Source organism: Zalophus californianus, chromosome 5 (genome assembly GCF_009762305.2).
Source record: "Zalophus californianus isolate mZalCal1 chromosome 5, mZalCal1.pri.v2, whole genome shotgun sequence".
Lineage (NCBI taxonomy): Eukaryota > Metazoa > Chordata > Mammalia > Carnivora > Otariidae > Zalophus > Zalophus californianus.
The window spans coordinates 78,233,010-78,255,110 of NC_045599.1; the positions used below are offsets into that span (position 1 = coordinate 78,233,010).

General features: G+C 33.8%; 1 protein-coding gene across 1 annotated transcript; it reads left to right on the forward strand.

Annotated features, from left to right (window-relative positions):
- The first annotated feature begins 459 nt into the window (after window positions 1-459).
- On the forward strand, window positions 460-5,819 carry LOC113928528 (heat shock cognate 71 kDa protein-like). Its single transcript, XM_035727524.1, has 2 exons — window positions 460-532; window positions 4,197-5,819. The coding sequence occupies exons 1-2, from the start codon at window positions 460-462 to the stop codon at window positions 5,567-5,569; spliced, it is 1,446 nt and encodes a 481-aa protein (XP_035583417.1). The 3' UTR covers window positions 5,570-5,819.
- The last annotated feature ends 16,282 nt before the right edge of the window (window positions 5,820-22,101 follow it).

Sequence of the window (22,101 nt, forward strand, 5' to 3'; positions counted from 1 at the left end):
GATTCCTTTGCACAGGATTCCAAAATGACCAAGTAGGAACCATAGCTTATGGGAATCTTGCTGTAACTATGCAGAAAATATTCTCCCTTTAGAAATAACACCTTCTGTATACCTAAAGGCCAAAGGGTCAGGGACAGGAATCACAAAGAGAATCAGTGGGAGGGATGCTAAGCAGGGTGTGCAGGCAGGATTTGGCCTCCATGACTCATCCCCTAGTGTTATACCTGTGCCTATAGGTATACTAGGCAAAAGGGAGTTAAAGTTACAGATGAAATTAAAGTTGCTAACCTTAAAATATAGAGATTATCCTAGATAATCCTGATGGGTTTTATATGGTCACAAGGTCCTTAAAAGCAAAAGAGGTAGGTAGAAGAGTCACTCAAAAAGGTGTGATGGCAGAAGAGGTGAGCGATATATTTGAAGCATGAGAGACTCAACCCACTGTAGCTGGTTTTGAAGATGGAGGAAGGGGACTACCAGCTAAGGAATGAAGGTGGCATCCAAACCCTGGAAATGACTCCGCTCACAGCCAGTGAGGAAAAGAACTTCAGTCCTACAAATGCAAGGGACTGAGATCTGCCAACAATCTAAATAAGCAAGGAAATATATTATTCCCTAGGTCTTCCAGAAAGGAATACAGCCCTATTGACATTTTGATATTAGCCTGGTGCGAATTTTATCATACATCTGAACTACAAAACTCTAAGATGTTAAATTTGTGGGGTTTTTTAAGTCTCCCTTGGCATATTTAAAAAGAAAAATTACCGTTGTTATACTTTTTAAAAATAAGATATGGAAGCAGTCTCTATAAAGACAGAAGCTAATACAGAGCATCCTTCAATGAGTATTTAAACAAAGTGTCCTTCAATATGTATTTAAACATACACAACCTTAAGCTAAATACGAAAATTATATTTTACAAATATAATTCTAACACAGCCAACAGGGAAAATAAACTCAAATGAAAACAAAACACAATAACTAAAAGTTTTGTGTTCAAATGTCATTTTCAGTCATGATTTTTATAAAGGAAAACATTATGTAACTGTTAAAAAGGCCATGCAAATTTATATATATATATATATATATATATATATATATATATATATATATATAGCCTTAGGAGGAACAAACAGCTAATTGGTCTGACAAATATGTGGAGTGTTCATTTTTTGGTTTGAGTTGATATGTATCTGAAAGATAATATACTTAGGAATTAATGGTCACTTTGTGTTGACAGTACTTTATTTTTTTTAATTTCTTTCTGTATTGTTTGAATGTTTTACAGTCATTACTATTTTATAATAAAATGAAAAGTCGAGTTCTGTATCTCTACACACAATAAGTGACAGAGTCATGCATACTACTTAGGATGGACTTTGTAGGGTCATATATTGCCTTGTTAAGTCACTTTGGTGAATCTTGCTATGACAGGCATATCTGATGAGTTTTATTTATTTTTTTTATAAATTTTTTTAAGATTTTATTTATTTACTTCACAGAGAGAGAGAGAGATCATAAGTCAGCAGGTAGGCAGGCAGGAGAGGGAGAAGCAGGCCCCCCGCTGAGCAGGGAGCCCGATGTGGGACTCGATCCCAGGACCCCGGGACCATGACCTGAGCTGAAGGCAGACGCTTAATGACTGAACCACCCAGGCGCCTTCCTCTGATGAGTTTTAGAGGCACAAAATTCTTAATTCATAAGAGACAGATACATTTGACAGAACTGGTTGGTAAATCTACACTGAAAATTTAATCACAGGGTAAGTGTGGAAATAAAGCAAATCAAAATAATGGTGTAATCTTAATGGCTAGTGCCACTGAACCATGATAGTTTGATGGTTCCACCATCACCGAAAGGATAGACCTATTTTCTGACCGACATGGTACTCAGGACACCAATAGACCATAGAGACAAACTGTCACATAGCGCTCTTAGATTCAAAACCCATTTCTCGTTCTTTCTTCATACAGAGTACGACAAAGTTATTAAATTTCAGTTATTATTTATTCTTTCCAAGTGTATAATGTACCCAATTATTACCAACTGTATTTACTTCAATTCACAAATTGTTTCTTAGAATGGGTGACATCTATGGGTAGATAATATGTTTTTCTTTAATAAGCTAAACTCTATTACTGATATTCTTTATTTTAGTGGATGCCCATTATTGCAAACTTTATATAAACTAAACATAAATATGTAATTTATTTACATTTAATTAAATTATTATGGTCCTTACATAGAGTATTGACAATAAAATTCTTTAGTTCATGGCTTATTTTTATCATAAATACATAAAATGCTACATTTTTATTGTGTTTAATTATTTTTCCTCTTCTCCCTCATCCCCAATAATATTCTCTTCCATATCACACAGGAGGAATCTTGCAAATATATTTAAAATATATCTTTAGATAAGAGTATACTTGAAAAAACATATTAGTTTGCTTTGCAATTTTATTTACATCAATCAAATTATGCTAAATAGTTTTCTCATTTTTTATACTCAGTGTTATGTTTTTAAGCATAATACTAGGACATAATACATTTTATTATTAGTTCCCTTTATGATGACAGCTCAGTTTTCTCCAACATTTGCCACCACAGACAAACAAAGAACATACTCAGGTACCCATTGGGGATTGCATATTAAAGCTAAACCTTGAGACACATACTTAATTTCATAAAAAGAAAATTCAGAAATCTCTCTAGAGCAGTGGTACTGATTTATGGTCTTACTGGCAGTAAATGTTTCCATTTTTCTATATTCCATTAGCACTTGTTATTATTCAGTAATTTCACACATGTACTTATCATTTGATAATTTCTTCATATACTTGTTAGCTTATGTAATACTTTTTTACTTCTATGGTAATGCTTTTGGGGAATTTTTAAGAAGTGATAAATATGAAGATAAGTCATAACATGTTTTGAGCAACAGACAGACCAGTACATATTTAGTCATCATTTGACCTGAATCTCAGTACCACACACAATCTTACACTTTGATAATTTTGAAGTGTCACTCTTTGGATATGGAATGGATATCTGTTTGGTTTGTTTAAATATAAGTCTGTATGGTTTCCCTCCATATATTTCAAAAAGTACAGCATATTCAAAGGAAATAAAAATATGTCCAAAACTTATTTTATTTTGGGTAGGTGTCTAGATCATGATACATTTGCCTAGGACAAAGGTAGTAAACAAGATGGGATTTTAGAATAACAGGTGAAAATTGGTAAACCAGAATAGATGGTCATGCTACCTTGAAAAACATTAAATTTCTTTCCGACTGCCTATGTGATTGCTTTTCTGTGACGTGTGTTTGTTTCCAGGCACTGTCTGTGAAGTGTGGAGGGTCAGTGGAAGAAGTTAGCTAAAGGCACTCCAGTTAGATCTTGTCTGTCTGAGGGCCGGCGTATGCTGGGATCAACAGTGTCTGCAGCAGTATTGCTCGATAAGCATCTCATGATTCAAAAGGATGTGAACTTATAGATTATTCATTACCGAGAAGGGATATCCAGGCTTCTCTTACTTATCTAAGCTTTTTGTGGCATTATTTCTCAGGTTATTATCAGTACAGATGATATAAATCAGTAGATAATTCTTCTTGGCCTTTCCTAACCAACACAGCAGTTTTTGAATTCCAGTGACAGAGATAAATAGGGAGGTGGAAAGGTAGGCTGCAGAATTGTTGTGAATTGTGAATGTAGCTACTTTGCCCTGCCCTGTTTGGATTTACTATTTTGTACCATTTAGGACAAAATGCTTGCTGATAAAAAAAAATCTGAGAAAGTCATTAGATAAAGATAGTTCAGGGATTCTGGGGACATCGATGCAACTGACTGAACAGCAAACTTTCTTAGGCAAAACATATACAAATAAATCATAAGAATAGTTTCTTTTTTAATTTCTATAATTTGCCAATGAGTTATAACTTATAAAACATCCAGATATATCAATTCTAGGTAACCTTTTCTGGTTTTTGTTTTTACCAATACATACATACATACATACATACATTCATACATACATACATACACAAATATGTCTGTATTCATTTGCAGAATTATTGACTCATATTTCAGCAGACTTCTTTAAGTTACTGAATTACTTATAATGAATAGCACCGTTATTTGACTAAATGGTCACCAGGGGTCTGCAAGACTCAATATAAATTCTCTAAAGAATAGTTCACATTAGGAATGTGCTGATCTTTGACTTGGGAGGTGGCACTTTTGATGTGTCAATCCTTACTATTGAAGATGGGATCTTTGAGGTCAAATCCACAGCCGGAGACACCCACTTAGGTGGAGAAGACTTTGACAACAGGATGGTCAACCATTTTATTGCAGAGTTCAAGCGCAAACATAAGAAGGACATCAGTGAAAACAAGAGGGCAGTTCGTCGTCTCTGTACTGCTTGTGAACGTGCTAAATGCACACTTTCTTCCAGCACGCAGGCCAGTATTGAGATTGATTCTCTATATGAAGGAATCGACTTCTATACCTCTATTACTCGTGCCCGGTTTGAAGAATTAAATGCTGAACTGTTCCGTGGCACTCTGGACCCTGTAGAGAAAGCCCCCCGGGATGCCAAACTAGACAAGTCTCAAATCCACGATATTGTGCTGGTGGGTGGTTCTACCCGTATCCCCAAGATTCAGAAGCTTCTACAAGATTTCTTCAATGGGAAAGAACTGAATAAGAGCATCAACCCTGATGAGGCTGTTGCTTACGGTGCAGCTGTCCAGGCAGCCATCCTTTCTGGAGACAAATCTGAAAATGTTCAAGATTTGCTGCTGTTGGATGTCACTCCACTTCCTCTTGGCATTGAAACTGCTGGAGGAGTCATGACTGTTCTTAGCAAGCGTAATACTACTATTCCTACCAAACAGACACAGACCTTCGCTACCTACTCTGACAACCAGCCTCGTGTGTTCATTCAGGTGTATGAAGGGGAGCGTGCCATGACCAAGGATAACAACCTACTTGGCAAGTTCGAACTCACAGGCATCCCTCCTGCCCCTCGTGGCGTTCCTCAGATTGAAGTCACTTTTGATATTGATGCTAATGGTATCCTCAACGTCTCTGCTGTGGATAAGAGCACAGGGAAAGAGAACAAGATCACCATCACTAACGACAAGGGCTGCTTGAGCAAGGAAGACATTGAGCGCATGGTCCAGGAAGCTGAGAAGTACAAAGCTGAAGATGAGGAACAGCGGGACAAGGTGTCTTCCAAGAATTCACTTGAGTCTTATGCATTCAACATGAAAGCAACTGTTGAAGATGAAGAACTTCAGGGCAAGATCAATGATGAGGACAAACAGAAGATTCTTGACAAGTGCAATGAAATCATCAATTGGCTTGATAAGAACCAGACTGCAGAGAAGGAAGAGTTTGAACACCAGCAGAAAGAACTGGAGAAAGTCTGCAATCCTATCATTACCAAACTGTACCAGAGTGCAGGGGGCATGCCAGGAGGAATGCCTGGAGGCTTCCCTGGTGGTGGAGCTCCTCCATCTGGTGGTGCCTCCTCTGGACCCACCATCAAAGAGGTTGATTAAGCCAACCTGAGAATAGGTCTAGCATTGTTCCACAAAATATTCGAAGGACCCAAATTTGTAGCAAATTCCATGGCAGTTTTAATGTTGAGCTGCTATAGTATAAATAAACTGGGCATTCTTGATACTTGAATATGAAAAACGTGCACAGGGAAAGGAAATGAACATTGCACTTTATAAGCACTGTTATTGTTAAGTGGAAAATGCAATGTCTTAAATAAAACGGTATTTAATTGGCACCATAAAAAAAAAAGAATAGTTCACATTAATGTCACTGTTAAATCCATTCTCTCTCTCTCTCTCCTTCTTCCTTGCCCTCCCTCCCTCTCCCTCTCCTCCTCTGCCCCACCCCCAGCCTGGCTGAGCAGAGGAACAAATCACATAATAGCATTTAACACACCCCAGAAATTATCTGATGTTAAAGGAATCAACATTATTTCAAAATCAGTTAGAATTTTAATAAATCAAACAGTATTCTTCCAATAAAAACATACAGCTTCAAACTTTGTTAATAGTTTAGTACAGTTGGGCCCTGGAGAATAAGTTCTACAATTACACAGTGAGGTTAGAAGTACTTAAATGATAAAGATAAAAAGTGCTTAAATGTTTTCTGCATTCAAATAATTTCTAGATTACTTTCAGCTTTATTTATAACTAATAAGCCATTTTAAAAACCTTTTTGGATGAAAGCAGTATGGCTAATCACATAAGCAAGAAAATACTTAATATTTTTATGAAATTGCAATCAATTTTCTATTCTGATTACATTTAAAAGATCTTTATAGTCATTCTCCAAGTTTCTAAACAAAGTGTGCTAACTTGACAATTAAGTGTGGTTCGTCTAAATTGTCAACTAATTAGAACTTTAGGATGTGTTTGGTACAAAATGGTGTTTTAAATTATTAGGATAATTAATCAAATTAATCCTATAACTTTCTAAATCTTCAGTTCATGCTATACTACAAAGAAACAGCCTTGATGATATATGGTATATACTCTTGCAAAATGTCAAATGGAAGGAATGTTCAAAGTTTTATTCTTATTGCACTAATATTGAATATAATTTTATATTTTAATATGATCAGTTTAAATACAATTATACATTTTAATGGTGGCTGGATCATTGCATGTAGTTTTATTGATTTTTATATGTTAATTCAAAATTTAGATGATATTAATGTTTTCCTTTTATTATCCAAATTTATCCTTCAATTTCTTTTACAATGTAATTGTACATTTACTAAAAATTTTATTTCATAGGATGACTTCCACTCCAAAGTTTCACCTTATACCTTTATTAAGAAAAAAAAACATTTTGCACTGATTTATTTTTCTACAGTACCCTCTTCAAAGAAAGTAGTTTAGTTATATTCCTTAATTTACAAGCTTCCTGAACTTCACTCCCCAATACCACTACCAAGAGTGCTCTGCCAAAAAATCACTTCAGCATAATGATTCTACAAAGGTAGGAAACAATTGTACCAATGCCCAGTGTATAGTGTGTATCATTCAGTGCATTCCTTTTGTAGATCAAGGCAATGGCATTAAAAAATGTTTGTGATTATATGAAGAACCCACAAAAAAATAGTATTCAAACTAAGAGTCTTAATATGGTTCCAGTATTTTTCATGTAGGCATGCTTTGGTAGAAAAGGGAGATAATATTTAAAAGAACACTGTAAGCTTACTATGGTTAGTTTATTAATCCAGCATCCCATTCAAATATATTATTGAATGTGGAATGTACTCCAGAAATCCTAGGCCCAACATTGGATGTGTCCTCTCTGCTTCTTATGTGATTATTCTCTACTTTAATGAATTTGTAACTTACCTGTCTATAGTGAAAAAATAAATATTAAGGCTGTTGAAAATGAAAATTTAAAAACATCCACCAGGGGGACCTGGGTGGCTCAGTCGTTAAGTGTCTGCTTTTGGCTTAGGTCATGATCCCAGGGTCCTGGGATCCAGCCTGACATCAGGCTCCCTGCTCAGTGGGAAGCCTCCTTCTCTCTCTCCCACATCCGCTGCTTGTGTTCCCTCTCTCGCTGTGTCTCTCTCTGTCAAATACATAAATAAAATATTTAAAAAACAAAAAAAATCCACCATACGCATCCTACCATTGGTTGATCTAAAACTAAAAGTAAGTATTAAGTTGTTAAAATAAAAGAAAAATAACAGTATAAAATAACTTATCCAATACACATGCCATAGATAAAAATCTTTGATATGAAAATAATCATTTTCAGTGTCTGTATGCTTAGGCCATTGACATTTAATTGTTCATGACCGGCTCACTTATAGGGCAACATAATATATGTGCACTGTTTATTACAATGTCTTGTGGAAGTACTTTTTATTTGAGTAGACATTCACTCCACCAAACTTGCAAAGGAAATGTTGGTCCTCATAGGATTTTTTTCGAAAGAATTAAGAAAAATAATTAATGCATTTAGAGATTAGTTTAGACAAAAAGGCAAACCTTAGTACTTTTCTATGCCTAAGGAGACAGAATTTTTACTGAACAAAAGGTAAAAACCTTTAATTTATAATAAAAATATGATTAATCTATTGGATAACTGAAAATAGGAGGATTATTTTGACTTAGCAGATATTAACTCAAAGAGACCATTTAACAACTGAGCATAAATACAGATGTAATTCATGATAGCTAGGGCTGGCTGACCTTTGTGAACACATTAAAAATCATAAGTTTCAAAGCCACAAGACAGATTTGAGAAGAGTCAAGCCATTGTCTTCCCTTCTCCATCTAAAAAGTTCAGTGTCCAGCAAAAGAACAAAATGAAAATATATATAATCATAGTTGGATATCATCTAGGAAATGTTATTTAACATACCTTTTAAATGCTATAAAAATGCATTGCTTTCAAATGTCATTTTTTATTTTGAAAGAGAAATAGCAATATTCAATTTCCTTTATAATTAAAGGGCATGATTGGAACTATAACCAAGATGTTAAAAATGGGCTTTGACTATTTAAGTAAAAAATAAGTGATATTAAAATAAACTATTCATATTTTGACCATTATTCTTTTATCCTACACTTAAAACCCATATCTACAAATAAGAGTTATAAAGTTGAAGAAAAATTGACTGAAGAAAACAGAAAATGGAAGAAGGTAGTACTGCTGATATTTTGGCATATGGTTGCATCTTTAGTCTCTAGGAGTTCTCTAGATGCCTTTTCCTTTTCTCCAGAAGTATTTCACATAGCACTTACGTATTGCAAACTTACAATGAGTAAGACTAACAGCAACTGCTGCTAAACTTGCCTTCTTCAAATTCAAGTCCAAAATTTGGTGTGGTCAGTATTACCTCCAGAACAGGCAGATCACCTCATGTTTTACAAAGAACCAAACAAGTGGATTAAACCGTTAAAATGACAAGATGCTCTTGTTAAAATTTTTTGTTTTGAAATAATTATAGACACAACAATTTGCAACAACGTCACAGAGAGTTTCACACCATTTACCCAGCTTCCCCCAAAATAACAACTATTAAATGGTAAACTGAGGCATATTAAAATTTTCAAGAGTTTATTTGAGCAAACCTGAATTTGAATGGGGTAGTGCCAAACTGAACGTTGTTAGGAGCTCTTTCACTGGGGGCTAGGGGAAAGGTTTTTGTAGAGGAGATGGGGAAGCGGAGTAAGGAAATTATTTGTTGGTTACTGCTTAAACAATTACCTTATTTTGGAAAGACTAGTGGGCTGTTTGTGATTGGTTGTTCTCAAATTTTGTTTTCCTTGGACCAAGTGCATTGACTCTACCTTAGGTTTTGGATTTCCTATATAGGCTACCAGGCATCAGAACCACCTCAGGCCAATGACCTCCTTGATTAATTAATTTAACACATCGCACAGAAACTGTAGAATATTATCAACATCAGAAAATTAAACAATGTCACACTACTATTGACTAGACAGCAGATCTTAATGGAATTATACCACTTTTCACATGCATACATATGTTTGTGGCTGTGTGTATGTGTTTCTTTGAAATACTTTCACAGATACAGATTTATCACCACAATCAAGACACAGAATGGTTCCATTACCAGATAGGAACTCCAGATTTGCCGACACCCAGGTCTTCATGATCTCCTTCTAGAGTTTTCTTCTAAAATCTTTAGAGTTATGTCCATCATGCATTTTGAATTTTTTTTAAGAATTGAGATTTAAATTTTGCCATGTAGGTAACCATTTATTTCATCACGTATTTCCCCTATTGAATTATCTTGACAGATATTTGCCAAAAATTATTTTATTTTACAAGATTTTATAAGATTTTATTTATTTATTTGAGGGGGAAGGGAGAAAGAGAAAGAGAGAGAGAGAGTAGGGGGAAGAGCAGAAGAAGAACAAGCAGATTCCATGCTGAGCTTGGAGCCCAACCCAGGGCTGGATCCCAGGGCTCTGAAATGACAACCTGAGCCGAAATCAAGAGTTAGGTGCTCAACAAACTGAGCCACCCAGGTCCCCTGAAAATTAGTTTATTTTAATTTAAATATGTGGGTCTATTTTTGGGCTCTTCCATTCGGTTAATCTATATGCCTATCATTAGGCTAATAGCACACTGTCTTGATTATTGTAGCTTTACCCTGAAATCAATCAAGCAGTTTGAATTATATAAATATTTTATACCTTTTAAATTGTTCCGGTTATACTGTGTCCCTTGCATTTACATATAAATTTTAGACTCAACTTGCCAGTTTTTATAGAGTGCCTGCCAGGATTTTGATTGGAATTTTATTAAATCTTTTGAAAAATTTGGAGAGGACTAACATCTTAAGTTGTACAATTCATGAGCATATTATGTCTCTCCATTAATTTACTTATTTAGAACTGTGTGTGTACAATCAACTTTTACTAACTAGTACTTCAGTGATTCGTTGGTTTTACTTCTGTTATCTCTAAATTTTTGACAATATTGTTGCCTTTATTCAGACTAAGATGGAAAATATTTATTTTACCAGTAAGTATGATGTTATATCTAGATTTTTCTGTGATGCCCTTAATCATAATAAGGGAATTCTTTATTATTTCTAATATGGTGAGATTTTAATTTTTTTATGAATTGGTATTGAATTTTTTTCAAATTATTTTTCTGAATCTATTAAGGTATATAGTTTTGATCAAAATTTGAAATCATTTCTTTATAATTTTCCTTGATGCTGTTTATATAGTGAATTGCACGAATTTATTTTCAGATGTCATAACAACCTTGTATTTTTAGGATAAATGTCACTTGGTTCTGGTTTTTATATTGATTATACTTTATTAGATTCAACTAGTTAGAATTTTGTTTATGATTTTTCCATTCATGTTCTTGAAGGATACTGACATGTAGTTGTTTTTCCTTGTAATGTATTTAACTGGTTATGATATTGGGGTAATCCTGGACTCATAAAACAAGTTAGCAAGCTGTATGCATGCATACTTAATCTAAGCTTGCATGTTACTACTTGTGCTTATCTCTTGGGTAGCCTAAAGTCATAGAGCTAACCCTTGGTGAAACTTGAAAGAAATATGCTGTCAAGTGATTAATACACTCCTGTGTGAGGGACTGATATAGATCAGGGACAATTTATACCTTTTTATCATTTAACTCGTATTTTTTTTTTGAAACCACATTCTTTTTTGCCATAATTGAAATTCAACATGGGCATATATAGGCATAGAATAATAAACAGAAAAGCTTTATTTAGGTGAAAAGCCCGAGGAAGGTCAGTTAGCAAACAATATACATTTGGGATTTTTGCTAACTGATTGGTATTTTGCACCTAGTTTATTTCATGTATTCCTGCTTCCTGCTGTTGAGTCTTATCATGCATCCAGGTTTTAGTTATGTGACTGGAAGAGTATAAAAAAGCTTTTTGGGATAGGCTGTTCTTTATTTGACTTCTTGAGGTGGATGGGTAGATCACTTAATTGCATTTATGTGTAGATTCCTCAAGTTTCTCACATACATAACCACCCCATCTCCAGTTCTCTACTCTGCAGTTTCCAGCTGCTTCATCCTTTTCAAACTCTATTATGTTTTTCCTCAACTCAGCAATACTCACAAGCTTTGCTTGGTCTTATCCTCTTTGCCACCATGGTCTAGAACGGTTTTCAAGCAGAAAGCTGGAGTGATAAAGAGCTTCCTTCTTCTGCTGCTTCTTTTTATCTTCCCCCTTCCTCCTCCAACCCCCGCTTTCTTCTTCTTCTTGAGAGCTTCTTTCTATTATTTCCTCCCTCTGATGTACAATGTCTGAAAACATTGTTTTATATCTTTTGTCTGCTTGTTGTTGCTTGCATAGGGAAATTAGCCACAATGAATCTGTCTGTAGCTGAAGATCACTCTAAATAATATTTGAGAAATCATGGAGACTGAGTGTTGCCAAAAGAAAAGACAGGACAAATGCCTATACTTTATATGTAGATTTTAGGTATATACCAGAAACTATACATTTCCTAGCTTTATTTTAAATCGCATGCAATTTAGTTTGGCATATTACCGGATAGTTAATACAGAAAAATAAGATGATTATTTGGATTATTTCACTAAGAATAATCCAGACAAAGTAATTCATTTAATTTTGTACTGGGGTTACTAGATTTGTTAGATAGATAGATAGATAGAGATAGAGATACAGATTTAGATATCTTGATAAATAATATCATGCTTTGTTTGAGGCCTTGATGGAACTACACAGGATACATGGCATATTTATACTAGATTTACATCTTAAAGTAAGTGTTGAAAACCACCAGAGGAGGAAACTGATGATTTTTAAATATTTTAAAACATCAGAACTCTTCTATGTTGCTTAGGCAAGCTAGTGGTCATGGTGGATTCGGGGTAATTTTGAGAGGCTTAGATTTTCTGTTTTGAGTGCAGGGACAATTCCCTTTTATATTAACAGTTTTCCTTCCATTGGAATCTTCCTTTTTGGGAGCAAGTTAAAAATGCTATCAGAAATTGAACATAATTATATCCTTTTGTACATAAAATATCACTTTTACTTATATATAAAATATTCATCATTCTAAGTGCTTCAGTGGTAATAGAATAAAGAAAGAGTGTGTTTTAAATTGAAGAATTACTCATACTGGCCATTTTCCAAACAGGTTCTGAGTTAAATAACTCTTGAACATTTTTGAGCTATTCATATTGTCAAACTTCTTTGAGTCCTCTGAAAACATGTTGGGAAAAAAAAATGGCTCTTAGAAGCATGTGTTCTGCCCAAGTACTTCTGGTAGCAAATGTGAATGACAAAAACATAGTGGATGAATGACCCTAAATGAAGAGTAGTGAGATATATTTTAGGAATTATTTATGAAAGTATTCAATCTTAAGACATTGTAAAATCATCAAAATGAACAAAGTTTTAGCATATGTTTATAATACATGTATTTATACTTATATTTGTACTTATGTAATATTTATGATTTATATAAATACACATGCAGCATATATAACCTTACTAAAAATAGGTAATAAACAGTTACTTCAAAAAGAATGTGTACATGTCAGGCTTAAATAACAGAAGTTGCTATTTTGAGCAACTACTATATGCAGGTACTGTGTGTGGTAGGCACTTCATGGACATTATCACTAATTGTCACAATAACTCTTCAAACTAGATGATACTGACCACTTTCAGAGAAACAACTCAGTTAGCTTGGATACCTTACTCATGACAAAGCCGAGATTTGAATTTTAATCTCCTGGACTCTAGCTTGGATGTCTACGACATTTTCTCTCCACATGCCACAGGTGTAACATAGGCTTGCATGAGTTTTGATTTTTTTTTTTCTAAATTCTCCATATTTTCACAGTATGCTTCACAGAACCCTGGTGGCTGTCATTGAGTTCAAAGGATTTTCAAATCATATTTCATTTGAATAAAGGAAACCATAACATAAACACAGCTTCTCTCAGAAGTTTTGTGCCACTTTTTAACTCTAGCATGGTTATGTTCCCCAGATTTTTATCAAAGCTCTTGATTTTTCTCTTTAAATGTGGCCAACTCAGTCATACAAAACTCAGTTCATGCTCAGATTACTCTATTGTATCAATTTCTGTTCCCTCTTATTAAAATCATTGCAATTTTCTTTTGTCTGCTAAAGAAGCCTTATAATAATATTTTGAAAATTAATGAACCCTGAAGGTTATCATCATGTCCTTAATATTTTTTCTCCTTTCTCATTTTAAAATTATCATAGTAATATTGAATCTCAGGAACTACAAATTAGGCTCCTGAGGAATTATACTGCTGTGGATCATTATTCCAAGTTTCACCAACATTTTCCTGTCTTAAAAACACTGGATTCACTTCAAAAATAAGATTTTTTAATAAAAATATTGACTTTGGGACTCTGATCTCTAGTCATTGTCTTTGAGTTTTCTGGATTTAAATCAAACATATTTAGGTATCATTATCAACCTATTATCCAATATTATGGTAATGAAAACAGACTTTAAACCATCTATAAACTGCTATCTATATTTTATATTTCAGTGGATAAATGACTTTTGTGGTTATGCATTGAAATCTTTTTTTCTGGAACTATATTTCACTAAGAGTTCCTGAGGTTACTGATATGACCATTGGTGGATTAAAAAGGAGAAGTAATTTTTCTTTTCCTGCAATGGTCAACCATAGTTGTAACGTTATAGCATTATTCCACATGATAATAACAGAACTTTTCTGTGTTTGAACTGGATAAGGATGCATGAGGACATTAATATTCCTTTCTAAGCCATTTTGGCATAGTGAATGATTTTATAAATAGCTGCTTTTATTACCAATAAGTTAGTTACAACCTGCACAATATGAGGGTGAGGTCTCTTATAAACCTATCTCTGATTCTTTATTGAAAATAAGTTTGTTTTGTTTATATTATTTCAAACTGGTTTACAGGAATAAAGGAGTTGTTTCTTATACCTTCATACTTACGCTCTACCCTTGCTTCAGGTTTCATAAAGTTCTTATTTAAATATATGCTGGTATGGGGTGCCTGGTTGGCTGAGTTGGTTAAGTGACTGACTCTTGGTTTCAGATCAGGTCATGATCTCATGGGTCATGGGATTGAGCCCCACATCGCATCCGTGCTCTCTGTGGGGAATCTGTTTGAAGATTCTCTCCCTCTGCCCCTTCCCTTGCGTGCACTCTCTCTCTAAGTAAATAAATAAATCTTTAAAATAAAGAAATAAATATATGGTGGTAAAAAGAACATTTTTAAATCAATTTGCAAATAGGGAAATTCTGAATAAATGTTACAGTTGTATCATGTCACCGAACCTATATTGGCTTTGTAGACTTTCCTTATTCTGACATAATTTACAAAGAAGGAACAAATTTGATGCCGGTACTTTCTCTAAACAATAGCAACAAAACAATCCCAATAACAATAAGCTTTGTTGGGATGCCTGGGTGGCTCAGTTGGTAACTGTCTGCTTTTGGCTCAGGTCATGATCCCAGGGTCCTAGGATCAGAGTCCCATATCAGTCTCCTTGCTCAGCGGGGAGCCTGATTCTCCCTCTGCCTGCCATTCTCCCTGCTTGTGCTTGCTCTCGCTCTCTCTCTCTGACAAATAAATAATTAAAAAAAACTTAAAAAAAACAAAAAAACAAAAACAATAAGCTTTGTTAAAAACTTTTTTAAAATTTTCTAAATGCCAGGAATTATGCTCAGCCCTTTATATACACATAACTCATTTAATTCTCTCAATTCTATCTCTATGCCTGTAATTATTTTGCATTCAAAAGAGAATATTGGAGATTATAGAAGTTATGTAATTTGCCAAAGTTTACACAGGCAAAAGAGAGAGTTAAGAATCAGTCTTGAAGATATTTAACCCCAAAGTCCACGGTCTTACCCACTGGTTATAATACAGTGAACACAACTAAGTATCAGAAAATGCCTGGTGGCTACCTCATGGTTATTTGATGTCCTGTAATTGAAATAAATTAGATTAGCTAAATGTTTAAAAGTATTTCCCTAACCATTTTTTAATTTAAGACCTTTATATATTGAAATATGATTACCACTGTAGTGTTAACTATCACCTCCATCAACATCACATTGTTGTCATTATTCTCCCTACCCATTCTTTTAAATATAAATATTTAATTGTATTTTTGCTTAGCTTGCAATTAGTGTGCATTGAGTCTCATTTATGCAAGTGATTTGAAAAATAATTAAAATTAACATTTTTCTCATATACATAGTTTGAAACACACATTAATTACTTTTAAAAACTTCCAAAACAAAAACAAAAAAACTTCCAATGATAGTGATTGATAATTTATTTGATACAGTTAAAAAAATCATGAAAATATTCCATGTCAAACTTGGATATATAATGTCTGTTTGAAACTTTCCAAACATTAGATATCAGGGAAATGTTAATATTGCCCTTAAAATTGTTAACTATTTATAATATGCATAATTGTTTACTGAGCTCTCTGATATTTTTCGCTCATAATAAGTTAATTAGTATATTGTTTCTATTGCAAAAACTGCAACCAACTCATTAATTTAAACAGAAAAAAATAATTCTTTGAATGATCAGTGGTTTGTCCACATAATCAAAGGGAGAATGAGGAAGCTAAATAAGCAGGCAGCAGAAACAATGGCTTTGGGAATTTGGAAGTTGGCACAACTGGGTAATATCTTTATGGTACCGTGAGAGGGTTAAGTTATTGTCAAATATTTTAAGACCTTGTTCAAAATATAATTTCCAAGAAGAGAGTGTGTGATTGGTGCATTTGGATCATGTGCCCATTAGCTGGCCATGAAGAGATATGTTGTATTTTGGTTGTTAGTGCCAACAAGACTGTATGTGCAGGGTTAGGATAATTCCCCAAAGGAAATCCAAGTTGTTGCTATCATGGATATTAGGTAGAGAAATCAATAAATAGATATCCATTAGATTAGAATCACCAATAATTTCTTCTCATCACTAATTATCTAAGTAAATAACTCATATTTAAAATATGATTTCATCTAGTTCTAAAACCTTCTTTTTTCCTGCAAGAATATGTTTTGGTTCTTAAATTTGCAATGGTAATTGTTAAGGGCCATTTAGATTTAAGTACATATAATCCAAGATTCATAACTCTAGCATGGTTACAGTATTTTCTCTTTTTACTTGATCCTTTTCTCTGTAATGAGGTCTTTTTTTTTTTTTAATTATTTGAATTTTAACTATAGTGCTTTTACAAATATTGTTCTAAGATTGGGTATATGGGTAACACAGTCTAAATTTTTTAGCTCAGATAGTTAAACAGTAGTTTAGCTGAGTATAGGATTGAGTTTCAATCTTATCGTCTTAGTATTTGACCTAGTATTGCTTTATCTTACAGCCTCCAATGTTGCAGATGAGAAATATTATTTCAAGCTGTTTCTTCTTCCTTTATAAATTACTTTTTCTTTCTGCTGGATATCTTGTGAAATTTTCTTCACACAACTTGACTTTTCTTCATGTTTTGTACCAATCCTTTAAGTGGACTCCAAAATTATATAGATTATACATGATCAAGTAGTCAAAAGTTGAGACACCTTCTAGAATAAAAAGAATTATTGTTACATTCCCAGATAACAGCTATAGTAGTGCTGCAAAATGGAGAGGGTACTAAAACATTGCTGAATTGTAAATAAAAAATTTGGATAAAAGTTATTATATCTCCCAATTCCAATGTATTATTCCCTTTTATGACTCTATTCAACTAACTGAATCTCAGCTTTCCCTTGACAATAAATAAGTGCTATATTTAAATGTCTGAAGTGCACTAAAGATTTCGATGTCTTCTTGCTTTTTTGTTGGCATATGCTAAGATTGTTTTCTCCCATGTTTGAGCATGCAACAAAAAGAACATTGAACTAAACACACAGTGTATAAACCAGTCTCAAATTCTCTTTGTCATACAGTCTTAATGTTTATTTTCACACAATTATTTCAGCAAAGTAAACTGAAGATCTAATAGCGTACCAGAATTTATGCTACACTTGTGTTTGCTGTTCTCTAGGACTATGAAAGTCATAGAAGAAAATACATAACATATTGTGCTCAGTAAGGACCATTCCAATCCAACATTGCCATCCACTTCTGTGTTCTCCTAGATGTCATTAGGTGTATAAAATTAACAACTACATTTCCCAGAGCCCTTTGTGTCTAGGGTTCTGATTGTTTATATAGGTTCTACCAATTGGATTTATTCTTTTAGAGTTGGAAGTTGAAAGAAATGTGAGACCAAAAATATCCCCATGTCAGCTAGCCCACAGGTTGGATATAGGAGTTGGACAGTGGTCAGTTTCCATGTTCCAGAGTTGAGTCACCAGCTCCGTGAGTGTCTGGGAGTTGTGGCTGCAGTCATAATAACACTAGCAGATTCTTCCTGCTGGTTTACTACCACACTGTTATTAAAACCAAATGCCCCTTACTTCTCCTTCAGCAGGTCCAGTGATATTGTTATGACTCAATTACTGTTACTAAATGCTTTCTTATTGAAACACCTAAGGTAGTTTCTGTTTCTTGACTGGATCTTGAAAGATATATATTGTATATATCACAGAAATAATGTGTGTGTGTGTGTGTGTGTGTGTGTGTGTGTGTGTGTGTGTGTGTGTAGAGTCAGCCAAGCATGGAATGATATCCTTGATTTACTGCATACTTTCCATTTGAGCTTGCTGAGCCTCAGTTTCCTCAAACTGCAATGTTTATAATGTTTCTTACACTATATTATTGGAAGGATAAAATAGTAGAATATATGTAAAAGACCTGTGCCAAATAACAGCAGTAAATAAGTTGTGACAGACAGAAGGGGAGCAGTCATTGTTGTGATACAAGAATTGAAATTATGGAATCCTTTGATCAGTATTTTTATTTCCATAAAAACTACTTTTTGTTAGATATTTTATTCAGTGTCCTGGTGCTCCATAAATGGATGCATTGAAAAACAATAAAAAAAGTAAAACAGATGTATGATTTTCATGAGTACCAAGACATCATTATGACAGGTAATAAATAAACTAAGCACAGTAAGCAGGAAAATGTACTTAGGTAAGTAAATACAATTATATATATGTGTGAACAAATAAATGGCTTTTGTTGTTAGAAAGTAAGCCATATTCAACTTAGATGTAATAATTGAAATGAATATGCATTGAATTTATGGAAATTAAGCTAGTTTTAGGAAAATGCTTTCATTTTAGTAAGACAGAAGCTAATCAAGACAGAGGTACTATTCTGAGTAAATGAAAGTAAATTGGTTTAAATAGTAAATTTTTTTGGTTACATATACTGTTTAATTTGAAAAATCTCAAGATTTTGTCTTAAATTTAACAAATTTAACCATTTTTATCCAATATTTCCTTTTATGTGTATAATTTACATTTTCCTTCATTTTCTTTGAAGAGTTTGAAAGAAAATCTGCATGAATTAAATTTCTTTGAATTGATTTTACTACAAATACACTTTACAAAAAGATTTACTTATTCTTTTAAACATTTGTATTTTTTGAAAGACCAATTAAGTGAAAATAAGGTAACTTAAAAATACATTTGATGCCACTGAGAGAACATATGAATATATTTTCCTAAATTACACTAAATGATTATTTTATGGTGATTTGAACAATGTAATTTTTAAAAACATTAGGTTCTTTTATGATCCACCATATTTATAACTAGAAAAGCATAGGATAAAGGAAAATGTATAGTTTCAATCCATAGCTAATGTTAAGTGTACTTATTCCCCCAATAAATACTTCTAAGTATTGAGGGTTTTTTTTTTTAAGATTTAATTTATTTATTTGACAGAGAGAGACAGCGAGAGCAGGAACACAAGCAGGGGGAGTGGGAGAGGGAGAAGGAGGCTCCCCGCAGAGCAGGGAGCCCGATGCAGGACTCGATCCCAGGACCCTGGGATCATGACCTGAGCTGAAGGCAGATGCTTAATGACTGAGCCACCGAGGCGCCCCTAAGTATTGAGATTTTAACAATTTATGAAAGTTGTACACACTCAGCATTTGACTTATAATTTAGTCCACAGTTTAAGATTTATAAAGTTTGAAGATTTTTAGTTCTTTTAATTCTATTTATATGCCTGTTTTTTTCATTCATGGTTCCACACAGATAATATAATGTCATGAATCTCAAAACCTTTGAGGTTAATCTCAACTTTCCACATTTTTTGTATATTTTCAACAGTTAAAATTTAGTAATCAAAATTCTAGATTTTATCTCTTGATGGGTGTTTATACTTAAAATATCATGTAACATTATTATGCTTTGAAAGATGAATGAAGAATCACAATAAAAAAATAAACACCTAAATTTTTAACTAATACTATACTATGGAGATTCAGATGGAAGGGAATGTGGACATTATCTGTAATGAAAAAAAAAGGCAGTGGATCTTGGGGCTCAGTTAGTGGGTATGTATAATACAAGCATGTGTGTGTGTGTGTGTGTGTGTGTGTGTGTGTGTGTGTGGTGTATGAACAAACTGTTTCAATTTGACAAATAAGTTTAAAAATAGTTATGTGGTCTCTTGTAACTCAGCAACTGATTAAAGTTTCAATTATCTTATTTTGGTAAAGTAGCAGTCACTCTGTGTCACAGTGATGATAGTGTAATGTTTACCCATGAAAGCTTGGCATGTTCACTTTGAGGAGTCTACAACAAGAGGTGATATATCACTACATCCTCACATCATTTAGTCACTTATAACAATTCATCTTTTACGTTATGCAGATCTTCAGCTTAAATTGGTTAATGTAAAAAACATAAAATAAAATAAATTCAAGAAATTGTTGGAAATAGCCCATTTGAAAAGGGGTTTAGGAACAACTTGCAATATTTCTTAACACAGCAGATGTTAGACAATGTAGGCTGTCTTGGATGGTTTGGGTACAGATATCTATTTTGTCAACTATTAGTTTCTTAAAGATTTTATCATTCACTTTCTGTGATTATATTTATACTGTGTTTCTTCATCATTTTCATATAATTTCCCTGAGAGAGGGAGAAGTGACATATGCTATTTTTCCTAGATGATCTTTGTACAAAGTTAAATAGAAATTGCTTTAGTTGGGGCACCTGAGTGGCTCAGTTGGTCAAGGGTCTGCCTTTGGCTCAAGTCATGTTCCCAGGATCCCAGGATCGAACCAAACATCAGTCTCCCTGCTCAGCAGGAAGTCTGCTTCTCCCTCTCCCTCTGCTGCTTCCCCTGCTTGTGCTCTCTGTCTCTGTCAAATAAATAAATGAAGATCTTAAAAAAAAAAAAGAAATTGCTTTAGAGTAAGAAAAAAGCTTTATCAAAATTTATCTTCTGAGGTAGTTAAGGTAGCTTCCCCAAAGTACTGGCTTCAGAATTGTAACCTACATACATTTCTAGAGAGGTTGGCGCCACATGGGTTTTGGTGAACATGTTTTCATCTTGAGGTTTGTGGGAAAATGAAGAACAAGTCAAGAATAAAAAGGGAATAAGATGCTTTATAGTGGGAAACCATTGATGTGAAGAAACACACAGGCCACTAATTATCAAAGGAATAACTTTCTCTGAGATTATCAAACTTATTAACAGATAGGGCTTAATAAAAATCATAAAAATTCAGAAACTTTTAACTCACATTTTTCAGAATTTTTTTTTCTGAGCAAAACAAAAAAGAGTAAGGTTTATCTGACATATTTTATTCCTATCCTTGGTCAAGAAGGAAAAAAAGAGGAAGGGAGGGGTAAAGAGAGAGAAAATAAACAGAAGAATGAATAAGGAAATCTCTACAGGAGTAAATGCATTATGAGAAAACTGTATAGATACCACAAGTTTTTGATATATGAAAATATTAGTTTCTTTTGTTCTAGCACATTCTTTTTATTTTTTATTTTTTTATTTATTTTATTATTTTTTTTTTTTGAGGAGCTTCTAGGAGATTTAACCCCTCTCTTAGGAAGGAAGGGAAATGCCCTCTTCCACTCTTTCAGAATTTAGATATTTTTGCTTGATCTTCTTTTTTTTTTAATTTTTTAATTGTTATGTTAATTACCGTATATTACATAATTTGTTTTGGTGTAGTGTTCCATGATTCATTGTTTGTTCATAACACCCAGTGTTCCATGCAGAATGTGCCCTCCTCAATACCCATCACCAGGCTAACCCATCCCCCCACCCTCCTCCCCTCCAGAAACCTCAGTTTGTTTTTCAGAGTCCATCATCTCTCCTGGTTCGTCTCCCCCTCTGACTTACTCCCCTTCATTCTTCCTCTCCTATCTTCTTCTTTTTCTTTTTTCTTAAAATATGTTGCGTTATTTGTTTCAGAAGTACAGATCTGTGATTCAACAGTCTTACACAATTCACAGCGCTCACCGTAGCACATATCTTCCCCAATGTCCATCACCCAGCCACCCCATCCTTCCCACCCCTGACCACTCCAGCAACCCTCAGTTTGTTCCTGAGATTAAGAATTCCTCATATCAGTGAGGTCATATGATACATGTCTTTCTCTGATTGACTTATTTCACTCAGCA